The sequence below is a fragment of the Pan paniscus genome, chromosome 19, assembly GCF_029289425.2.
Source record: "Pan paniscus chromosome 19, NHGRI_mPanPan1-v2.0_pri, whole genome shotgun sequence".
NCBI lineage: Eukaryota > Metazoa > Chordata > Mammalia > Primates > Hominidae > Pan > Pan paniscus.
The window spans coordinates 82,040,798-82,065,946 of NC_073268.2; the positions used below are offsets into that span (position 1 = coordinate 82,040,798).

Genomic DNA, 25,149 nt, shown 5'->3' on the forward strand with positions numbered 1-25,149 from the left:
ATTTATTGAGTTCAGACCTCACAATAATTTATGTTTTAAGTTATCTAAATGAATCAATGTTTTTTCAGCTAAAAACTCCAAGGTCAAACCTAGTAATAGGAGAGCCCAATCAATTTAGTAAATGAATGGAGAAGACAAATAAAATCTAATATTTTAATGTATGCCTAAGTACAGTAAAACATTAAAATACTGAGTATATCATAAGACAAACTCTTTCCTAAATAATGCCTGTATAGTAATCCATTTTCAAATATAACAACTGGAACATTTCATTTCCCAAACTGCTCAACAAAATCGACGGAGGAATTTCTAAATGTCCTAAGACCTAAATCTCATTTTTAAAAAAATCTGTTTTCGTTTAAGAGGGAGAGAGCATCTGAAACCACTACGTTCTATTTTTTTACATTCCTATCACTTAAAAACAGCTGAACTGATTTTTCTTTTAAAAAAAATTACTGGCTAGTAATAAAATCTTGAAGATAGAGATTTGTGATGGGAAACTGATGCAAACGAATCCATAGCAAAGCTCTTATAAAAATATAGTGTTTAGGTCCCAGTTACTTAATTTGGCTCACAGTTTAATAAAGGGTAGTTTTAAATCAAATGCATTACAATTTTACTCACTTCAAAGCTTCCTCAAATTTATGAATTTTCTTTTGAGTATCTTCTTTTCCTTTATCAAGTTCACTCTGCAAGTCATGAGCCTGCCATGACAAGAACATGGAAAATTTATTGGAAGACAAGTAAAGTTTACTTCAAAGAGACATACAAACAATGAAACAGTGATCACAAATCCATTTTTAATATAAAATTAGATTTAGATATTTCAAGATAGAAACTTGGTCTACCATAGAATGATTTCAATACTATACTCAAATACCTATTTTCTGTTCAGAATGAATTTCTTGAGTCTACCTGCAGGTGAATTCTTTTAAAATAAATTCATAACTTAAAAGAAAATAAAAAACGGAATACTTCAGATTTTTTAAATTATATTTTAATCAAAGAAAAGAAATCTTACAAGATTCAAGAGAATACAATAAACAATGTGTCTATATTCCCTGAACACATAATGGTTATGATGAAATGGTCTTCTCTTCCACTGCTGGGAATAATTTGTGTAACTATTTACTGAGTTTGGAAGGAAACTGCCACCCCTCCCCACTCCCCCCACCATGCCTACCTCTTTCCTAAATGTGGATCATTTGAGTAAATGAGATGGCAGCATCAATAACAAGGGTGAAATGAAAATTTGTCTTCGGCTGGGCACGATGGCTCACATCTATAATCCCAGCACTTTGGGAGGCCGAGGCAGGCGGATCACAAGGTCAAGAGTTTGAGACCAGCCTGACCAACATGATGAAACCCTGTCTGTACTAAAAATACAAAAATTAGCCGGGCATGGTAGCGCACGCCTGTAAGCCCAGCTACTCAGGAGGCTGAGGCAGGAGAATCGCTTGAACCCAGGAGGTGGAGGTTGCAGTGAGCCAAGATCACACCCCTGCACTCCAGCCTGGGCAACAGAGTGAGACTCCATCTCAAAAAAAAAAAAATGTCTTCACAAAAAGCTCTTCATATGCATATGCAGATAAACATAGCCAATGTGGACATTTTACGGATCTTAAAATGTAAAAGGGAAACTTTGGTACAGCTGGATGAAAAGGAAGGAATGAAACAGCAGCCATGGCTCTACATACATGGCAACTGAGGATGCAGAGCCCAGCTGGGAGGTGGGAAAGCTCAAGTTACTTGGTGGGGTGGGAATACCCGCTACAGACCTGCTGGTAAGCAAGGTAAGGCTGAAAGTGAAACGAGTGGCCAACAGGCTTAAGAGAGAAACGACAAGAACAACAACAAAACATAAATACACTATGACAAACTATATCAAACACTGAATCAGGGCTAGCCAAAAATACCTGTAGTTAGCTATTTATATCAGTTTAAATGGAGACCTATTTAACTCAAACCCTATCTTTAACCTCTTCTTTTAAAAATTCTTTTGGATTTCTGCTCTCAGTGTTTTAGTAAATAAATAAATTAATAAAATCAATGTTTGCTTATAAACTGAAAGAAAGTGAGGGTAGACAGGACATTTTCCAAGATAATATCGAAAAGCTTCTATGGGCTGCTATGATGATAATCTCAAAAGTAAGAATACACTGAGAGGCAGAGAAGAAAAAGCAAGAGAATTAGGAACCTGTAGCCACCCTCCCCCATAGTTTAAATGGTAAATTTAAAGTATCTCATAAAGACTATTTGTCTTATGTGAAAGAGAAAGAGCAGCTTGTCTTGCAAATTTTTGCCACTACATTTATTTTATCTTACATGCAGCAAAAAGAAGTCTGCTGTTCAAGTTTTTACCACGTTCAAGTGTTTAATTATTATTTTGGATCCCTAATATGTATTACAGTGTTTGGCACATAGTAAGCATACTATACTAGAGTACAAACATTACTAAAGCAACAAAAGCACCATTTCAATGCAAATCTAGTCTTTTTAATGTAGAGAGTCAAAGACTAAAACCTCAAAATGAAATTCAGATCTGACCTAATACAAAGATCCTGGAAACATGTTTTTATATCAGTAAAAAATAAAATCTTAAGTGACAAATCACCCACCAATTTAGGAAAAACACACAGAGAAAAGTCAATGTATTCAAGTGAAAGGGTGGGGGAAGGACAATTCAGAAGAAAGTTAAAGGGAGAAACTAATATGTGAGATGTTATCTTACACTGGTGTTTACTTACACATATTCACCTCTCCTTTTGCTTTAATCGTTCTTTCTTAGTCAAGTTCTCTCGCAAGTTGAATTTGGCCCAAATCATACATTTTTTTCTTAGATTTATTGCTAGCACTAAAATACTATTTATGCCGTTTTTTCCTGTTTCCTAATTTTTTATGTTACTTTTTATACATGGCATTTTTGTTACTGTCCTCAACTCCTCCATGTTCTGACAGATTGACACATAGAGACAGAAAATGATTTTTCCAGCTTTATTGCCATATAATTGGCAAATAAAATTATACATCTTTGAGGTATAAAACATGGTGTTTTTAAAATTTATTTTAATTGAAAAATGACAAATCGTATATACATATGTGTGAAGTTTTGATATATGTATACATTGTAGAAATATTAAATCAAGCTAAGTCACATATTCATATCATACATATACTTATTTTTGTGATGAGAACATTTAAAGTTTGTTCTCTTAGCAATTTTCAAGTATACTACAGATTATTACTAATAATAATCACCATATTATATCTCCAGATACTTATTCCTCCTGTCTAAAACTTTTTTTTTTGAGACAGGGTCTCACTGCCACCCAGGCTGGAGTACAGTGGCACAATGGTAGCTCACTGTAACCTCAAACTCCTGAACTCAAGTGATCCTCCCATATCAGCCCCCCAGGTAGCTAGGACTACAGGCACGCACCACCACACCTGGATCATATTTTTTTAGAATCGGGGTCTCACTATGTTGCCCAGTCTGGTATAAAATGCCTGCCCTCAAGTGAACCTCCCTCAGCATCCAAAAGTGCTGGGATTTTAGTCATGAGCCATTCTGACCAGCCTAAACTAAAACTTTGTACCCTTTAACCAGCATCTACCCATTCCCTGACATCCCTCCCCACCCAGCCCCTGGTAACCACCATTCTATTATCTGATTCTAGGAGTTTGATTGCTTTTTCAGATTTCATGTATAAGGGAGATAATGCAGTACTTGTCCTCCAGGACCTTCCATGTTATTGCAAATGACAGGATTTTCTTTTTTAAGACTGCATAGTATTCCACTATATATATATACCACAGTTTCTTCCATCCATAGATGAACACTTAGGTCAATCCCATTCATCCACAGATAAATACATAGCTTGATTCCATATTTTGGCTCTTGTGAATAGTGCTGCAATGAACATAGGAGTGTAGATATCTCTTAAACATACTGATTTCATTTCCTTTGGATATAAACCCAGAAGTGGAAATTGCTGAATGATACGGTAGTGCTATTTTTAATTTTTTGAGATACTTCCATACTGTTTGCCATAATGACATTCCCACCAACAGAGTATAGACGCTCTCTTTCTTCCACATCCTGGCCAACACTTGTTATCCCTTTGTGTGTGTGTGTGTGTGTGTGTGTGTGTGTGTGTGTGTGTGTGTGTGTGTTAGCAAAAGCCATTCTAACAAGTGTGAGGTGATATTTCATTTTAGTTTTGATTTGCCTTTCCCTGATGATTAGTGATGTCGAGAATGTTTCATATACCTGTTATTTGTATATCTTCTTTGGAAAAGTGTCTATTCAAGTCCTTGGCCCATTTTTTAAACATCAGGTTATTTGTGTTTTTGCTATAAAGTTGTTTTAGTTCCTTATATATTTAGGATATTAGTCCCTTATCAGATAAATGGTTTGCAAATATTTTCTCCCATTCTGTAGTTTGCCTCTTCACTCTGTTGACTGTAAATCTTTGCCACTTTGTATATCCAGAATGGTATTTTCCAGGTAAACTTTCAGGATTTCTACAGTTTTCAGTTTTACATTTAAGTCTTTAATCCATATTGACTTTATGTTTGCTTATGGTATAGGGAAAGGGTCCAGTTTCAATCTTTTGTATATGGCTAGCCAGTTATCCCAGCACCATTCATTGAATAGGGAGTCATTTCCCCATTGCTTTTTTGTGTTGACTTTGCTGAAGATCACACAGTTGAAGGTACGCAGCCTTATTTCTGGGTTCTCTATTCTGTTCCATTAATCTATGTGTCTGTTTTGTACCAGTACCATGCTGTTTTGCTTACAGTAGGCTTATAATATAGTTTGAAGTCAGGCAATGTGATGCTTCCAGCTTGTTCTTTTTGCTTACGATTGTCTTGGATATTCAGTCTCTTTTTTGGTTCTATATGAATTGTAAAACAGTTTTTTCTAATTCTGTGAAGAATGTCATTAGTGGTTTGATAGGAATAGTATTGAATTTGTAAATTTTTTAGGGGAGTATGGCCATTTTAACAATATTGATTCTTCCTATCCATGAGGATGAAGTGTTTTTTGATTTATTTGTGTCATCTCTGATTTCACTGAGCAATGTTTTTTATCCCATTGTAGAAATCTTGCACCTCTCTGGTTAGGTGTATTCCTAGGTATTTTATTCTTTTTGTGGCTAATGTGAATGGAACTGCATTCTTGATTTGGTTCTCAGCTTGGATGTTGCTGGTGTATAAGAATGCTAGTGATTTTTGTACATTGATTTTGTATCCTGAAAAAATATAGCTTTTTTATCAGATGAAGTTGTTTATCAGATCAAGGAGTTTGGGGTTTTCTAGGCATAGAATCATATCATCCGCAAACAGGGATATTTGACTTCCTCTCTTCCTATTTGGATACCTTTTCTTTCTTTCTCCTGCCTGATTGGTCTGGCCAGGTTTTCCAGTACTATGTTAAATAGGAGTGGTGAAAGAGGGCATCCTTGCCTTGCTGAGGTTTTCAAAGGTATGTCTCCAGCTTTTGCCCACTCAGTATTACGTTGGCTGTGGGTTTCTCATAGATGGCTCTTATTATTTTGAAGTATGTTCCTTTAATGCCTAGTTTGTTGAGGGTTTTTAACATGAAGAGATGTTGGATTTTATCAAAAGCCTTTTCTGCAGCTATTGAGATGATCCTGTGGGTTTTGTCTTTAGTTCTGTTTATGTGATGAATCGCATTTATTGATTTGCATATGTTGAGTCAACCTTGCATCCCAGGGATAAAGTATACTTGATTGTGGTGAATTAGCTTTTTGATGTGCTGCTGAATTTGGTTTCCTAGTATTTTGTTGAAGATTTTTGTATCAATGTTTATCAAGGATATTGGCCTGAAGCTTACTTTTTTTGTTGTGTCTCTGTAAGGTTTTGGTATCAGTATGATGCTAACCTCACAGGATGGGTTAAGGAGGAGTCCCTCCTCCTCAATTTTTTGGAACAGCTTCAGTAGGAATAGTAGCAGATCTTCTTTACACATCTGCTAGAATTAGGCTGTGGATCCCTCTGGTCCTGGGGTTTTTTTGGTTGGTAGGCTTTTTATTACTGATTTAATTATGGAACTCATTATTGGTTTGTTCAGGGATTCAGTTACTTCCTGGTTCAGTATTGGGAAGTATTCTTGTATGGTTTTTCGCATCTCAATTTCCTTCAGTTCTGTTCTACTTTTGGTTATTTCTTGTCTTCTGCTAGCTTTGGAGTTGGTTTGCTCATTTCTCTGGTTGCTCTAGTTGTACTATTAGGTGGTTAACTTGAGATCTTTCTAACTTTCTGATATGAGTGCTGAGCATTATGAACTTCACTCTTAACACTGCCTTTGCTATATCCCAGAGATTCTGGTACATTTTATATTTAATCTCATTAAAGAATTTCTTGATTTCTGCCTAAATTGCATTATTTACCCAAAAGTCATTCAGGATCAGGTTGTTTAATTTCCATGTAATTATATGGCTGTCAGCGATTTTCTTAGTATTAATTTCTATTTTTAATGCACTGTGGTCCAAGAGTGTAGCTGGTATAATTTTGCTTTTTTTATTTGCTAAGGATTGTTTTGTGTCCAACTGTGTGCTTGGTTTTAGAGTATGTGCCATGTGCAGATGAGAAGAATATATATTCTGTTGTTTTGGGTAGAGTGTTATGTAGATGTTATACATGCATTTGGTCAAGTGTCAAATTTGAGTTCTGAATATCTTTGTTAGTTTTCTCCCTTGATGATCTGACATTTGACTAATACTGTCAGTGGGGTATTGAAGTCTCTCATCATTATTCTGTGGTTGTCTAAGTCTTTTCATAGGTCTCTAAGAACTTGCTTTATGAGTCTGGGTGCTCCTGTGTTGGGTGCATATATATTTAGGATAATTAGGTTTTCTTGCTGAATTGAGCAGTTTACCGTTATGCAATGTCCTTCTTTGTCTTTTTTGATATTTGTTGATTTAAAGGCTGTTTTGTCTGAAATTAGAATAGCAACCCCTGCTTTTTTCTGTTTTCCATTTGCTTGGTATATTTCTCTCCATCTCTTTACTTTGAGCCTATGGGTGTCACTGCCTCTGAGATGTGTCTCTCAAAGACAGCATACCATTGGGTCTTGCCTCTTTATCCAACTTGCCTTTATCCAACTCTGTGCCTTTTAATTAGGGCATTTTGCCCATTTACATTCAAGGTTAGTATTGATATGTGCTTATTTGATCCTGTCATCATGTTGTTAGCTGGTTATTATGCAGACTTGTTTGTGTGGTTGCTTTATTGTGTCATTGGCCTGTGTACTTAAGTGTGTTTTTGTAGTGGCTGTTAACGGTCTATCCTTCCCATGTTTAGGACTCTCTTCAGAACCTCTTATAAGGTAGGTCTGGTGGTAATGAAATCGCTTAGCATTTGCTTGTCTGAAAAGGATCTTATTTCTACTTTGCTTATAAAGCTTAGTTTGCTGGGACATAAAACTCTTGGGTGAAAATTCTTTTCCTTAAGAATGCTGAATATAGGCCCCCAATGTCTTCTGATTTGTACGGTTTCTTCTGAAAGGTCTGCTGTTACCCTGATGGGCTTCACTTTGTAGGTGACGTGCCCCTTCTCTCTAGCTGTCTTTAATATTTTTTTTATTTCGACCTTGGAGAATCTGATAACTATGTGTCTTGGGGATGGTCTTCTTGTGTAGTACTTTGCAAAGGTTCTCTGCATTTCCTGAATTTAAATGTTGGTCTCTCTAGCAAGGTTGGGGAAATTTTTATGAAAGATAACCCAAAGTATATTTTCCAAGTTACTTGCTTTCTTTCCCTTTCAGAGACACCAATAAGTCATAGATTTGGTCTCTTCACATAATCCCGTATTTCTCTGAAGTTGTTTTCATTTTACTTTTTTTTTCTTTATTTTTGTCTGACTGAGTTATTTCAGATAGCTGTTCTTCAAGTTCTGATATTCTTTCCTCAGCCTGGTTGATTCTACTGTTAACACTTGTGATTGTATTCTGAAATTCGTGAAGTGAGTTGTCCAGCTCTATCAGGTAAGTTTGGTTCTTCGTTAAAATGGCATTTTCATATTTCATATCCTATATTATTTTATTTTATTCCTTATAATCCTTGGATTGGGTTTCAAAATTCCCCTGAATCTCAATCATCTTCGTTCCTATTCATAGTCTAAATTCTACTTCTACCATTTCAGCCAGGTTAAGAACCATTGCTGGGGAACTAGTGTGGGTGTCTGTAGGTAAGAAGACACTCTGGCTTTTTGAGTTGCCAGAGTTCTTGCTCTGGTTCTTTCTCATCTGTGTGGGCTCATGTCCCTTCAACCTTTGAAGTTGCTGTCCTTTGGATGGTGGGGTTTTTGTTTTGTTTTGTTTTTTGCTTTTATCTCCATTGATGTCCTTGGGGGTTTGTGGCATAAGGTGGGGTCCATCGACTGGCTTCATTTCTAGTAGATTTTGAGGAGCCAAGGCTCAGCTCAACACTCCCACACTGTATACTCTAACTCTAAGGGGCTGGTATCGGGTCACTGGCTTTGTTCTCTGGTCCCTCAAAGTTGGGAACCTGCTGTGTTAAATGGGCCAAAGTGTTCCTGGTCCGATGGCCACAACACTCCAATGAGTGGTGCCAGCCAAAGCGCTTCATCAGCCAGTGGCAATGTGATTAATGCTTGTTTGCATGTGCCAGCAGCAGTGGTAGTACACCAGGGTTCACCCTTGTCAGCTGGGGTGGGGCGCTGGCAGACCAGCAACTGCCAGCCTCTGTATGCGCATTCACAGTGGCAGCAGTGGCACCATGGAGGGGAGGGGTCACTGGCATCTGTGTGTGCATTCACACTGGTGGGCAGTGTTGGCATAGCAGTGGATTTCTGGCTGGGGTGGGGCTGGCAAACTCCTTGTGCATGTTCACACTGGTGGCAATCGTGGTGGGAGGCAGGGCCACTGGCCTTCCTGAGTGCTTTCACACCAGAAATGGCAGCACTGCAACACAGCAGCAGGTGGGGGACGGGTACACACGCTGGCAGCAATGGCGCGGTGGGATGCACGCACATCACTGCACCAGCATGGAAGGGCAAGGTTCACCCATGCACACATGTGCCAATATGGCAATAGGAGGATGGCCATGGGTGAGTGCTTGCTGGTAAAGCAGCATGGGGGAGGCTGCAGTAGAGGGAGAGTGTGAGTGGGCCAGTGCAGGTCAGTGGGGGCCACTCTGCTGGAGCTCTCTGACAATCTGGCACAGTCTGCCAGCACAGGAGCTATGATGAGGGCCCTAGGGAGGCATCCTGGTTGAGCATCTGAGACTGCACTGTAAGCAGGCAAAGCCAGGCTATGGTCCCAGGAGAGGCCAGCCGATGGGAGAGTTCAGGTAAGACTGGCCCCATCTGCTCTGTTCAGGTTCAACAATTCTTTTAAGGCTAAAGTCTCCTAGAGGAACATGGCCAGCCTGAGGGAATGGGCATCCCCGGCCATGCCCCCCTGCAGACATTCCCGCATCAAAACTCTCTGGGCTCTGTACAGGCTGGAGTCCTGCCCCAACCATCTCTCTAAGCAACTCTCTCTGCCAGCTCAAGTGTGGGGGTCATGGGGTCTTCTGCTGCCAGGATTCCAGAGGTCCAAAGCAAGAGCAGCTCGCTCCTTGCCTGCTCAACTCACCCATTCCCCAGGAGACATTAGGAGCCAGGAAGAAGACCCAGTGTGTGGCAGCCCCATGCAGGATTCCCAGCTTCCTCCCCTTTAAGCCCAGTGTCTCTGTCCTCCCTCTGTCCACTCTTAGTAACTTTCCTCTGAAGATCGACTTGGAATGTGCCAGTCTTCCCAATGTCCTAGCCCCTTGGTGGCAGATATTCTTTCTAGCTGCATCTAGTCAGCCATCGTTTCCCACATTTATTGATTTACCTATCTTGAGCAATCCTTGCATCCCAACAATAAACCCACTTGGTCATGGTGCCTGATCACTTAATGTGCTGTTGAATTTGGTTTGCTGGTATTTTGTCAAGGACATCGTCTTTGGAAACAGATTTTAATTACACTAATGATGCCATAAATATTTCACAATTATTTTTAACCTACATCCCTCTAATATTTAGCAAGTTAAAAATTAATACCTCTGCCCTGTTAAAATAATAGCTTGGCATATGTTTACTTCTCCCTCTCCTAGTCATTTTGGTTTTCTTTTATATAATCTTGAGATGCTGAGGCAGATAGTGGTTTTAAATTGTTTTAACTTCACATACCTTCTTTTTCAAGATTCTCTTCTGACATTTCCATTGTTTATATTGTGTACACAATAAATATTTAAATTCATCTCTATTTTAATTTTGGCATTCACCAGTACTTTTTCGTTCTTGAGTATTTTTTTTGTTTGATTTGATCTTTTGCTTATCCTTAGGCTGATTAAAGTCCATCATCCAGTAATTTTATTTTTCAAAAAGAATATCCTAGTGATATATCTTCTGAGGCTTTGCACATTCAAAAATGTCATTCTGTTGCCTTTATACATGAAGGAAATTGTAGGTATAAGATTCTTAGGTCACAACACTTTGGCCTAAAACACAGCACACGTTAAGTTTCTCTATTGTTTTATGACATTTAGGTTTGCAAATAAGAAGACTAAAGTCATCTAAACTTTGCTTTCCCCTCCCCCTGGGGTCTGGGCATTTATAAAAATCATTCTCTTTGTACTGTAATTCAAACATTTTTTAATCTTGTATTGATTTTTAGCTGATAAAGAGTGAAATCTTTAAAATTACATACACAGACCTTCTGAAAAGTTTTCTCATATCTTTAGTTATTTTTGTGTTATTTTATTCTGAGCCTTCCTTCAGAAATATCAGTTGTTATATACTGGTTTTCTATTTTCTGCCTTAATATCACCTTCCTCAAAATTTTTGATTCTCTGTCCCTTTCTTTTGCAGTCTGAAAGGTCATTATGCCTTGCCTTCATATCGCTGATTTAATTCTTTACAAAATCTGACCTAACCCAACCAGCAACTATGTGATCGTAAGTCTGCTATTGTACTTTTGGTTTCCTTACGATTTCCTTATGACAATTTTCACTTCATCCCTTTCTTTCCTTATGGTGTCTGTTCCTCCTTCATAGATATCGTATCTTCTTGTATGCTACTGGTGAATTTTTAAACATTTTCTTCCGGAGTAACACATTTTCAGGAGAAACTCCTTCCTCTGAATCTTCTGTGTAATGCTCTCATTCCTTTCCTCTATAATGCTTTCCCACAGACTCCATTTTGGTTCTGTTCTCCTACTCATTCTTGAACGCCGTACACCACTCAGACTTGGTGCTTGATATTCAGAACACCATTCAGTTTGCTGCTTGACAAAAACTACAGGGGCTGTAACCGTGCTTCTATTACGTGTCTCTAAGTGTGATCTCTCTCTCAGAGATACAGCTAAAACCAATTCCCAGGAGGGTTTGAACTAGGTTACACTGCTCTACTGAGGAGGCACGTTTCTCCTCAAGCCACAGCCTGCTTCACTGGTACTCTAAAATGATATGTTACACAGCCTGCTTCACTGGTACTCTAAAATGATATGTTACATGGGAAACCAACAAGGAATTGCTATCAGAGTTGCTGACAAGTCAATAAGTATTTTGCAAATTGGCACTGTGCCTCCAATGTACCATGTACCAGTAGTTTCCCCTCTATTTACTGTTGATTTTTTTTTTCTGGGACTCAGAACTGCCACATAAAAGCACAGTTGAGATTTACGCCTTTAAATGGGAAGCTTCAAACAATTAACAATTTTTGAGAAAAATCTATCTCTAAAATTACACGATGATTACGAGTCCAAGCTCATAATCAGATGGCATGGATTTGTGTCCCTGTTCCTTCACAAACTACATAACATTCTGTGCCTCAGTTGGCTCCTCTGAAAAACTGGGATAACAATGAGTATATCAAAGAATTGTGATAAGTTAATAAATTATTTGATGTAAAGACCTTAGAACAATATTAGGAACATAATAAATAATCAGTATATGTGAAACATTATTATTACTTCCTCAGATTGAATAACTCAAGGTTATTGTGAACACCCAAAATCACAATGTGCCACAATACAGTAATTCTCTTAGTCTGTCTACCTTTTCAGAAAGTAGTACCTGAATTGCCAATTTTGTCTTTTTGTAACTGCTTTTTATCATTAATTATTGAATCTTCACCTCTGACAAGTTCTTAGCTGCCATTTCTTGACACTGGTCAGTGTGCTAGCACAAGCACCTTGATCTAATTTATTGCTTCTAAAATTATTAGAATGAAATTATCTGGGTGGGAAAATAAGGGACTCCCCTCTGAGGTAAACATCAATGTGTCAATGACCATACTTTTGAGCTGGGGGTTTCTTAAGGTAGAAGCTGTTTCTCATTTTTATATCCCTAGGACCCAGGATAATATCTAGCCCATACTCCAATAGTCAATAAGTATTGTTTTAAATTTGTTTTTTCTTAATTGAATATATCTGTATTGTTTAAGAGCCTTTTTGGATTGCATTTTTAGTTTTTAACCTATATTCCAGACAGCTGTGGGTGACATAAGTAAACACCAGAAAAGTGAGAGATCATTGCATACAGATCTTGGCAAAAGAGAACAGATCAATACTTTTGGTGGGTTAAAAAAAAAATCCTTGTTTGTGCTGGGTGCAGTCGCTCACACCTGCAATCCCTGCACTTTGGGAGGCTGAGGCAGGCAGATCACGAGGTCAGGAGATTGATACCATCCTGGCTAACATGGTGAAAGCCCCGTCTCTACTAAAAATAGAAAAATCAGCCAGGCATGGTGGCACATGCCTGTGATCCCAGCTACTTGAGAGGCTGAGGCAGGAGAATCTCTTGAACCCGAGAGGCAGAGATTGCAGTGAGCTGAGATTGTGCCACTGCACTTCAGCCTGGGCAACAGAGCAAGACTCTGTCTCAAAAAAAAAAAAAAATCCTTGTTTGTACCTAAAAGAAAATTAAAGAACAAACAACCTAGAAAGAGATAATGCTATTTCCACCCCTTCCTTTTTAATGTACAAATGGTAGTAAGCAATAAATGATTTGCTTATAATCCTTTCCCCACTTTAAATTGTTAATACCAGAAAAGTATTTGAAAGTGATAGGTAATGACAACACAAACCAGATAGTCAAGGATACATAATATATTTTCAAACATGAGAATTTGCTATAAATAATTGATTTAAGTAGCCATAAGCACATTTATTGAATATTCACTGAATATATTTTTTTGCTCCCTTGCATCCCAAGAATTTAGGTAATCACAAAAGGAATATTGTGTAGATAAGAAAGAGATTGTGCTATATATCAGAAACTAGATATACTGTGGCAGACACCATAGCATAGTAAAGTGCACAGAGGAGGTACTGACCCAAACACTGACTAGCTGAATAACTCCACAATGCCTCTTAACTGCTATGACCTCTGCTTCCCAATATGAAAAATAAGGGTGATTAGATTGCATAACTTCTATAAATCTTTTCACTGCACAATTTCATGTTTTAAAACATCACTAAAGGCACACGTACTCTTAAAAATCATGTCAGTGGTAGTTCAAAAATACTATCCAATATGTTAAATATAAGGCTGTGACTATTTTAAACATGATTTTAAAAAGCGTGCATGATTGCTAGGCATTGGAATAACTATATTTTAAGGATTGTGAACTCCATTAGACTTCGTATCTCATTTGTTAAACAGTTCCATCAGAATGATTTTAAGTAGATATTTCAATTCAGTACATTTTAGAACATAGGTGCTTAACATATGTCTGGCATGTTTCTCTAGGTAAACAGCACCATCTTTTACTCTCTGGAACTGTTTGGAAAACAAGCAATAGGTTATTTGTAGGGGGCAGGTGTTTCCTTGCTAGTCAAATCATTTAGTCTAACCATTTCCTGATTTAACAGATGAGGACAATTCATCAACAATGACATTTTGGTTTACTACTTATTATTTGTTTGATGTTCAAAGATCTTAAGAGCAGACAATAGCCACTAGAGATCAATAAAGACCATTACATAATATGTGTGTGCTTAAATTAGGGACAGCATCTGATGCTGTTTCTTTTACCTCAAAGACAAGTTAGAATCCTATGCTCCTGTCCTGCTGCTGTCTCATAGGCAGGATAAAATAATGTCATTCAGATGGCATTTCCTCCCCCTGAAGAGATATTTAGAACTAAGTTTTATACCAAAAGTTATTGAATGTGCACACCTGTAACACTAACAACAACAACAAAAAAAGCCCTATACATCCCATTTAGCTCTACAATTACATAGTCCAGAGCTACGGAAGATTTATGTCAGGTCTTCGAGCTATCAAAAAGGATATTCCCTGAGAGGGATATAAGACATCAAAACTTCAAGGCTTGAGATCACAGCAGGTTTAATAAAGAAAGAAAAACAGATGTCAATGTAAAAGGGGGAGATTATGAAATTAATTGTAAAATAAAAAGTGGCATGCTGAGCAACATTTTCTTCCAATGTAAATAATGTTAGGAACATATGCAATATGAACAATGATGGCTATTTTTCTTTTAAAGATTGTTATTATTTTAAACAAATCTTAGTTACAGTGAAAACAACTAATATACATTAACAAGTAACGTTATTAAAAAGCTAGGCCAATTGATACCGCATGGAAAGGGAATCACTGTAGTTATGACACCTAATAAAAAGGATTTAGGTCTGCTCCTTGAAGTGAAATAGAATAGGAATGGTCAGCAGGCTACTGGATACAGATGAACTGAGCTCCAATATTCCCTTTCTAGTGTACATTCACCAGGGAGGGAGACTGATAGCAGAAACCTTAGTTTACTTCGAGGCTAAATACCCAAGAAAAGATAATGGTAGAAGAAAGATTTCCTTTCTAGGTCTATCTCTATGTGCGTAACAGTCCTCAGCAGGATGTAATAAAGTTTGGGATAGGAATACCTTATTTTACAAATAGCCAGTGCATCCCTTTCTCCTCACTACAGCCTGTCTGTCTCACAGGTACATACATACCAGGATATCAGGAAGAGGGCTTACCAGACTGCAACAGAGCAGGAAGCCAGGAAGCTCTTCCTTAATGGATGGACAGCCAGTGATCTGCCCAAAGAATGAACAGCGGACAAACAATACACCTAAAGGATACTGATGCCTTATACAGGAAGCAAGGATTATGAAAAAGTATGTCCATTTCATATGAAATATACTTAACATTTTGTATTGAGCTGCATTAAAACTGCAACAATAAGGAAATTTATTATGATTTAAAAGAGCACTCATGCAGGTCAATACGTGTTGCTAGAAACACTTTTCCAAATGACAGAAACAGATTTCTTCCTATACACTAAGCTCATGAAGGGCAGAATCTATGTCTAATTCATCCTCAACCCCACCCCAGTACCTAATATAATACCTTCCCCAATATAACCATTTAATGGGTATCTGCTGAGTGACTATATGGATAAACAAGATGGTGGTATTACAAAGTGTTTTTTAACATTTTGTGATATAAACCATATTTAATTTTAACTTGTATGTATTCTAAATAGTTTAAAGGTTAACTTTTTTCATTTTCTATTATTTTTGTATTTTACAAGTAGATTGACTTGATAAATGTTAAAACAGCAGATAGTGACAAAAGCAGCAACAAACATTTGCCATTTAACTACTCTTTTACTTTCTATATCTTATGGCAAAAAAGAATTTAGAAACTTAAGTTTCATAGTCAGAAATCTATAGAACTCTGTTTTTCCCGAGATGGTGGACCAGAGGCCTTTCCAACGTGCCTCATCTACTTGGAAGAATTTTGTCCAAGAAGGAAATGAAAAATCAACAGAAAGTGAAAGAAAACTTCAGATACTGGGGAAGAGAAGGTGAGCAGGGAGACAGTGGCTAGGTCTGGTTGAGAACTGAGTGAAGCTCCAATATAGGAGAGGGGAAGAGAATGTCCCTCTGCAATCTACCTGTCTACTGAGGAACTGTGCAACCTAGGCCATGGGGAACACCCTATCCCTCCCAAGCCCTGGATATAACTAGGAGAGAGGCCAGGAGCGTGTGAAAAGGAATGATACCAGGAAGTACCCCAGGCATTGTCCCAGACCTGGGACCCAACAGGACAATGCCATTCTTGATTCTAACTCATATCAAGCTCGGCGGGTCTCTGAAATCTAGCAGTGGCGGCAGCACCAGCATTAGTCTTGGGCCAGGATTTGGAGTGCTGGATCTGGAGCAGGGGAAGAGCCCCCACAGCCAGAACTTAGAGGTAAGTGTGGTGTGCAATCCAGCTGTGGGTGCTAGAATTGGGATACCCCTCCTTCATAGACCGAAATAGGAGAGTTGCTGAAGAGGTATGGTTTTGCCTGGGTAGCAGGTTTTGTGGCCACAGGCAGCTTTGAAAAATAAAGTAAAAAAACTGCACGTAACATTTCTGAGTGTTCCAACTGGCTCCCTTGCTTGGAATAGGGGTGTGAGCCCCCTCAGGTCTGAAGAGTGAGAGGTGGGTCCCCCTCCTGATCACCTGGAGTAGGCATGTGGGACACCCATCACTTCCCATGCAGAGAACTTGGTGCAGCAGTGGTTGCTCTGTTTCTTGCCCAGCCTTATCTCCAGCCACCTGCTGACTACCTCTAGACCCCTGTCAGGGCTGGTGCTTGTGCCTACTGTTGGGAGATGTGAATGCAGACTTGCCCAGTCCAGCTCTGCCCAGATTTGGCCTCCACTGAGACTGAGCACAGGACCCAGTCCACTGAATATTCCATGGCCCAGCCATTGTCTGGGCAATGAAGTACTTCTCATGGTTAACAAATGTCAAGCATAAACTTTATTCCTACAAGATCAACTGGCTTTTTTACCTGAAAGTGCCACCTACTGGTCTGGACGTTGACCTGCTAACCCCATAGTAAATCTGCTGACACAAATGCACAGTGCTTGGGAATAACGTAAGATTCCCACGCCCCTTGCTACCACAATCATCAATGCCACTGTGGCTTCTTAGGAGGCTGTGAGCCTGCTTACCTTCCAGGTACACCACTACTACAACCAGTATTTGAGAAAGCCACCACACTAAGTCTATTTATAACCAAGGAAATCATACAAAGCCTTAACATTCAACATACCCAGAAGTAAACAGCTCTACCCAACATACTTCATAGTTATATCCGCAAGAAAAAAAGTTACATTTCAATGAAATTCAAAACTAAGAAGTTACTATTTCTCCAGATGTGAATAAATCACCATAATAATACCAGAAGTATGAAAAAGCAGGGTAGTATAGCACCCACAAAGGAACACAGTACTTTTCTAGCAATGAATCTTACCAAAATAAAATTTTTGAAATGCTAGATAAAGGCCAGGCACAGTGGCTCATGCCTGTAATCCCAGCACTTTGGGAGGCTGAGGTGGGCAGATCACAAGGTCAGGAGATCGAGACCACCCTAGCTAACATGGTGAAACCCGTCTCTACTAAAAATACAAAAAAAATTAGCCAGGTATGGTGGCAGGCACCTGTAGTCCCAGCTACTCAGGAGGCTGAGGCAGGAGAAGGGCATGAACCTGGGAGGCAGAGCTTGCAGTGAGCCGAGATCGTGCCACTGCACTCCAGCCTGGGTGACAGAATGAGACTCCGCCTCAAGAAAAAAAAAAAAAAAGAAATGCCAGATAAAGAAGTAAAAATACTGATTTTAAAGAGATTCAATGAGATAAAAGATATTCTGAAAACCAGCACAAAGACATCACAAAATCAATTCAGGATATAAATTTTAAAAACTTGCCAATGAGATAGATATCTTAGAAAAAAATAATTTCTGGAAATGAATAATTAAGAAATTACAAAATACAGTTGAAAGCTTCAACAATTGACTGGACCAAGCAGAAAAGAAAATTCTCAGAAATTGAAGACAAGACTTTTGAATTAATCCAGTTAAACAAAAATAAACTAAAAATAAATTTTAAAAAAATGAACAAAGCCTTTGAGAAGTATGGGACTACATAAAGCAACTGAAGTTACAAAAGATTGCCATTCCTGAAAGAGAAGAAAAAGCAAAAAGTTTAGAAAACCTATTTAAGGAAATAATTGACAAAAACTTCTGTAGTCTAGCAAGAGATTTAAACATCCACATACAAGAAGTGCAACAAACACTAGAAAAAGATATTGCAAGATGCAGTTTACCATGAGAAATAGTCATCAGATGTTGTCTAAAGTCAACATGAAGAAAAAAATCCTAAACTCAGCAAGACAAAAGCATCTAGTCACCTATTAAGAAAAAAAAACATCAGACTAACATCAGACTTCTCAGCACAAACCTTTTCCAAACCAGAAGAGATTGGGATCCGATCTTCAGAGTGCTTAAAAAGAAACTGTCAACCACAAATTTTATATCCTGACATAACAAGCTTCATAAATGAAAGAAATACAAAGTATTTCCCAGACAAGCAAATACTGAGGGAATTTGTCACTATTAGGCTGGTTCTATAATAAATGCTCAAAGGAGTTCTAAACATGTAAATGAAAGGTCAGTATTCACCACCATAAAAACACATTTAAGTATAAAACTCACAGGTCTTACAAAGCAATTGCACAAAGGAGGAAGAGAAAGAAATTAAATAGCAACATGACAAAACTCCACCAACCCACAAAGAGAAAAAAGAAACAAATAATTTAGAAAACAACTAGATAACATTATAACAAGAAAAAAACTCACATATGAATATTAGCCTTGAATGCAAATGGAATGAATGCTCTACTTAAAAGGTAAAGATTGACAAAATTGATTTTTAAAAGCATGAACAAAAAAAGTAAAGACCAATATCCCTGATGAACATATATGCAAAAATCCATAATAAAATACTATGAAATCAAGTCCAACAGCACATCAAAAACATAATACACCATGATCAAGTGGGTTTTATTCCAGGGAGGCAAGGATGATTCAGCATATGCAAATCAATAAATGTGATTCATCACATAAACTGAATTAATGGCAAAAACCATATGACCATCTCCACAGATGCAGAAAAAGCATTTGATAAAACTGACCACACCCTAATGATAAAAACCTTCAACAAATTAGGCATAGAAGGAATACACTTCAAAATATTAAAGGATCTGTATGGCAAACCCACAGCCAACATCACGCTAAACAGGGAAAAGTTGAAAGTAATCCCAATAAGAACTGGAATAAGACAAGGATGCTCACTTTCACCATGCCTATTCAACATAGAACTAGAAGTCTTAGCCAGAGCAATCAAGCAAGAAAAAGAAATAAAAGCCATCCAAATAGAAAAAGAGGAAGTCAAATTATCTGTTATTGATAATATGATCTTATACCTAAAAAACCCTAACAATTTCTCCCCCCAAAAACCTCTTAAATATTATAACTGAATTCAGTAAATTTTAGGATACAAAATCAATGTATAAAAATCAGTAGTATTTCTATGTATCAAAAACAAGCTGAGAACTAAATCAAGAAACAATCCCATTTACAAGTTATAAAAAAAACCTAAGAATATATTTAACCAAGGAGGTAAAAGGAAAACTACAAAACACTGATGAAAGAAGTTGTAGATGACACAAACAAATGGAAAAACATCTCATGCTCACGGATTAGAATAATTAATATTGTTAAAATGACCATACTGCACAAAGCAATCTAAGATTCAATGCAATCCCTACCAAAATACCAATATCATTTTTCTCAGACTTAGAAAAAACAATCCTCAAATTCATATGGCATTAAAAAAGAGCCAGAAGAGCCAAAGCAATCCAAAGCAAAAAGAACAACACTGGAAGCATAACATTATTTGACCTCAGATTATACTACAAGGTTATAGTAACTAAAACATCATGGAACTGGCATAAAAATAGATCAGTAGAACAGAATACAGAACCCAGAAACACCACCACATAACTACAGCCAAATGATCTTTGACAAAGTCAACAAAAACATATACTGGGGGAAGGACACCCTTTTCAATAAATGGTGCTCAGCAAATTGAATTACCATATGCAGAAGAATGAAACTGAATCCCTCTCTCACCATATATAAAAATCAACTCAAGATGGATCAAAGAATTAAATGTAGGACTTGAAACCTTACAAATACTGGAAGAAAACCTAGGGAAAACTCTTCTGGACATTGGTCTAATCAAAGAATTCATGACTAAGACCTCAAAAGCACAAGCAACAAAAACAGACAAATGGGATTTAATTTTAAAAAAGCTTCTAGAAAGCAAGGTAAATAATCAATAGAGTGAAAAGACAACCGGAAGAATAGGAGAACATATTTGCAAACTATGCATCTGGCCCGGGGACTGATATCCAGAATTTACAAGGAACTCAAACAATTCAACAACAGCAACAGCAACAAAATAATAATAATAATTAATAACCCCATTATAAAGTGGACAAAGGGCATGAGTAGACATTTTTCAAAAAAAGACACACAAAAGGCCAACAGATCTATGAAAAAATGCTTAACATCACTGAATATTAGAGAAATGCATATTAAAACCACAATGAGATATCATCTTATTCTAGTCAGAATGGCTATTATTAACAAGTCAAAAAATAACAGATGTTGGTGAGGATGCAGAGAAAGGAAACACTAACACTCTGCTGGTGGGAATGTAAATTAGTATAACCTCCAAGGAAAACAGTATAGAGACTTCTCAAAGAACTAAAAATAAAACTACCATCTGATCCAGCAATTCCACTTCTGGGTATCTACCCAAAGGAAAAGATCATTATTCATAGGTTTCTCATAGCATGATTTACAATAGCAAAACATGGAATCAACTTAAGTGCCCATAAATGGATGACTGGATAAAGAAAATGTGGCATACACACACACACACACACACACACACACACACACACACACACATAGATATATATAGACCACACACACACACACCCCGTTTGTATGTACATTATCTTAAATGAAACAACTCAGAAAGGGAAAGTCAAATGCCACGTTCTTATTTATAAGTGGAAGCTACATAATGGGTACACATGAACGTAGAGTGTGGAGAGTGTGGAATGACAGACACTGAAGACTTGGAAGGGTGGGAGGTTAGGAGGGGGCGAGGGATGAGAAATTACTTAATGGGTACATTATTTGGGTAATGGTTACACTAAAAGCCCAGACTTCATGATTATGTAATATATCCATGTAAAAAAACTGCGCTTGTACCCGTTACATTCACACAAAATTTTTAAAAATAAATCTATAAAACTCTGCACTTTACTGCCTAAGGTATTAAGTGTGTCAATAACCCCCTAGTTATTACAGGAGGGATATCAACATGTGTCAGTTGAAATAGTACTATAAACAACAAGGAACAATTGCTAATCTTTTTCAAGTAGTAGTCAGTACTTTCATTGTTTTAGGTTCTTTTGTTAAATGTTTAAAGTTCTTGTTGCATATATGACACAACAGAATACCAAATACATCCCATTGATTGTGTAGTTTTAAACTAGTAGAAAGAAAATATAATTTCAACATGTTATTATGAGAGGTTAAGATAATAATACAGTTGTCCCCCAGCATCCATGGGGAATTGGTGCCAGGGCCCCTTGAGGATACCAAAATCCATGGATGCTCAAGTCCCTTTTATAAAATGGTGTAGTATTTGCATATAACCTACACACATCCTCCTATGTACTTTAAGTCATCTCATAATAACTTATATAGTACCTAATCCAATGCTTACACATCACTTCATTCACATGGATTCAACATAGTACTTGACACACAGCAAATCCAAGTTATGGTTTTGGACCTTTGTGTAATTTTTTTTCCTGAATATTTTTGATCCATGTTTGACTGAATCCACAGATGTGAAATCCATGGATATGAAAGGCCAACTGTACTCTTCACTCATTAAATATAACACACAAGCAGTGTTTTAATGTTGATATAACTAATAATTGAACTGAAGCAGTTGTTTATTATATAAACAGGAAAAATAAGCAAAATTTAATTACTGGTTAGCTGAAATTAACTTAGAAACAAATTATTCTTGGCTGGGCGCAATGGCTCATGCCTGGAATCCCAGCACTTTGGGAGGCCAAGACGGGCGGATCACTTGAGGCCAGGAATTCCAGACCAAGCTGGCCAAAATGGTGAAACTCCCTCTCCACTAAAAATGCAAAAATTGGCCAGGCATGGTGGTGCACACCTGTAGTCCCAGCTACTCAAGAGGCTGAGGCATGAGAATGAATCCCTTGAACCTAGGAGGCAGAAGCTACAGTGAGCCGAGATCGTGCCACTGCACTCCAGCCTGGGTGACAGAGCAAGACTCTGTCTAAAAAAAAAGACAAAGAAACAAGTTGTTCTTTAAAGGTGAGAATGTATGGTTTCATAAAAATCAGTCTGCATTAATGCCTCATTTGCCATTTTAAATATTTTATAGCTTCCATAAAACATATTACCTTTTTTTCATAGATGTGTTTTAAATGACTTTTCTCCATCTGAAACTTATTTTCTTGATCCTGTGAATGATAAATGTTTATATTTATTATACTTTAAATTATACTAGAGTCAATAAAATTAGCAACCTAATTAAATCAATCTACTTAATGTTAAACTTTAGTTCAGAGTTTTGCATATTACTAAGTAAGCCCTACAGGTAGAAATTGGAGTAGCTTTGTATTACGAGGCATAAAATCTTAGTCACCTGAAGATATTACTATTCTCAAAAGCACTTGCTTTACAGTGTAAGAAAATCTTTCTGACCCTTAGGATTAAGAGATTACTTCAAAAATGACCAAGTCAATAAATATGGAAATGATAAATTTGAAGTTACATCATGTAACAGTCCTTGGTATTTTTTGATCACGAGAGAAAAGAGATCTAAAAGGTGCAAAAGAGACAGAGGGAGAGAGAGAGACACAGAAAGAAAGAAGGAAAGAAAGAGAGAAATTATGAAGATTGGCCGGTAATTTAAAAGAAGGAAATTATTCTAAAATAATGATATATTTAAATAAAATTTATTTTTAAAACTAATCTCAAAAGAGATCATTCCAATTCAAATTATTGTACTTTATTCTCTACATCTCATTAGCATCAATCTCTATTAAGATAAATAAAATGTAAAATTATACAATGCGATAAAAGAATCAGAAAAGATGACCTGCATTTCTGAGTTTTATTTTTTTAATTGACTCTCAATGATACATCTAAATCAAGAAAACTGTGTTTGACCATTGTTCTTCTGTGTAGAAATACAAGACTCACCCTTAGTTGTTGCTTTCTTTGAAGTTCTGATTCCTGTAACTGCTGTTTTAATTGACAGACATTCTGCTCTAATTCTTCAATCATACTAGATGCCTACAAGGATTTTAAGAAGAATAAAAAGCAGAATATTGATTTTTGTACCATATTATACTTTCCGATTGAAAAAATATGCCTTTTGTACCCCTGAAAGTCCAATCAGAATTAAAATTATCTAGAAATTTGAATGAAAAATGTTTTTAAAAGATACTAGAAAAAATAATCTTTTAAAGTAAAAATATAAATTAAATGCAGCATAGTATTAAATATTATGAAAATGTAATGCTGACATAAAAATATAATCTTTTAAAGTAAAAATAGAAATTAAATGCTACATAATATTTAATGTTATGGAAATGTAACACTGACATAAAAATAATAGCTTTACAGAAAACTTCAAAGTTTTAATTATAAAATGAAAGCAGAACCAAGATTTCAAAACAATAATAACGCATATAGTAACTCTATGAAATGTATTATTCATACAACTAAGCATTGGAATTTATATGTTTCCTCCTTTTAAGACTTTGGCAATTAAAATGATTAGCTTATAGCAGAATTCAGTTTATTAAATATTTGTCTTGTGCTATATAGTAGACATTTAGAATTTTAAACATTTTAAATACCAATAAAAATTCCTGAAGTTCCTGTTAATTTAAGAATAAAGTGAAAGAGAGATTAATTTCAAATGCCAAATAATTTCTACTTGGCTATCTATGGCTCTAGGCTTAGTGAATAAATACTTCATGTGGATTATCTATTAACATAAATAATACCTTAGAAGCTGAAAGAGCATGTTCTTGTTTTAGAAGGTTTATATCAGCATCATATTTGGTTTGTAACAGTTTCATGTTTTGCTCATAATCATTTACAAGATGGTCCTTCTCTTTATGCAGTGTGTTACGCCTAAAAACAAGAGAATAAAATAGACTTTCAATGTATTTAAAACCAATCTCTAAAATGAAATTTTTTAATCAGCTAAATCCAAATACATTTCCATTCAATATATTAAATAAGTATCCACAATTTTGTCAACTGCTTCTAAACATTCTGCTTATGTTAAAAACAGGTTGGGTACAGTGACTCATGCCTGAAATTTCAGCACTTGAGGAGGCCAAGGCAAGAGGATCACTTCAGAAAAAGAGTTTGAGACCAGCCTGGGCAACAGAGTGAGACCGTGTCTCTACAAAAAAATAAAAATAGAAAAATTAGCCAGGCATGGTGGTGCATGCCTGCAGTCCTGGCTACTTGGGAGGATGAGGAGGGAGAATCGTATGAGCCCAGGAGTTTGAGATACAGTGAGCCATGATCACACCACTGTACCCCAGTCTGGGTGACACACAGAGACCCTGTCTCTAAATACATAAATAAACAAACAAACAAACAAACAAACAGCAGTATTTAGATTAGAAACTTCCCAAGGCTAAACGCACAAGGTGTAATTAATTTTGGCAGATAACTTATACAGTTAATATCAGTACTTTATAGCTACCCCTGATAAATATCTGATTTCAGACAATACCTTGCCTTTACTTCTTGTAATTCACTACACGTTATCTGGTAACATCTTTCAAGTTCTGCTTTTTCTTGAATTAATTTCTGTCTCTGTAAATTACTGTTCTCTGCTTCTCCAGTCAGCTGCTGGACACGGGCCTCCAGTTCTTTGATCATGTGGTTCTAAAAGAACAGGTCATGGTTAAGAAAGTCTCTGACTCAGTTGTAACACTTTTGTATCTGTAAGAAGCTTGAGGAACACGTATAATCTATAAGAATAAATAAAACAAATGTATCATAAACCATGGTAGTAGAAATTAAATCAACCTTGAACTTAACCAAGTCTTTAAAAAAACAATGCATACTACCAGAAAAATAAGAACATCACAGTTATATACTTTTAGCCTTTTG

At 36.8% G+C, this 25,149-nt stretch overlaps 1 protein-coding gene across 25 annotated transcripts in view; it reads right to left on the bottom strand.

The window, feature by feature from the left end:
• CEP112 (centrosomal protein 112) overlaps positions 1-25,149 on the bottom strand; it is a 554,108-nt gene that overhangs the window by 367,117 nt on the left and 161,842 nt on the right. For all 25 annotated transcript variants that reach the window (XM_063599331.1, XM_063599328.1, XM_063599327.1 and 22 more), the window contains 5 exons: positions 24,767-24,921; positions 24,021-24,150; positions 23,209-23,301; positions 22,404-22,463; positions 625-704 (listed from right to left, as the gene is read on the bottom strand). In XM_063599331.1, coding sequence (XP_063455401.1) covers positions 625-704; positions 22,404-22,463; positions 23,209-23,301; positions 24,021-24,150; positions 24,767-24,921 — 518 coding nt within the window. The remainder of the gene's footprint in view (positions 1-624; positions 705-22,403; positions 22,464-23,208; positions 23,302-24,020; positions 24,151-24,766; positions 24,922-25,149) is intronic.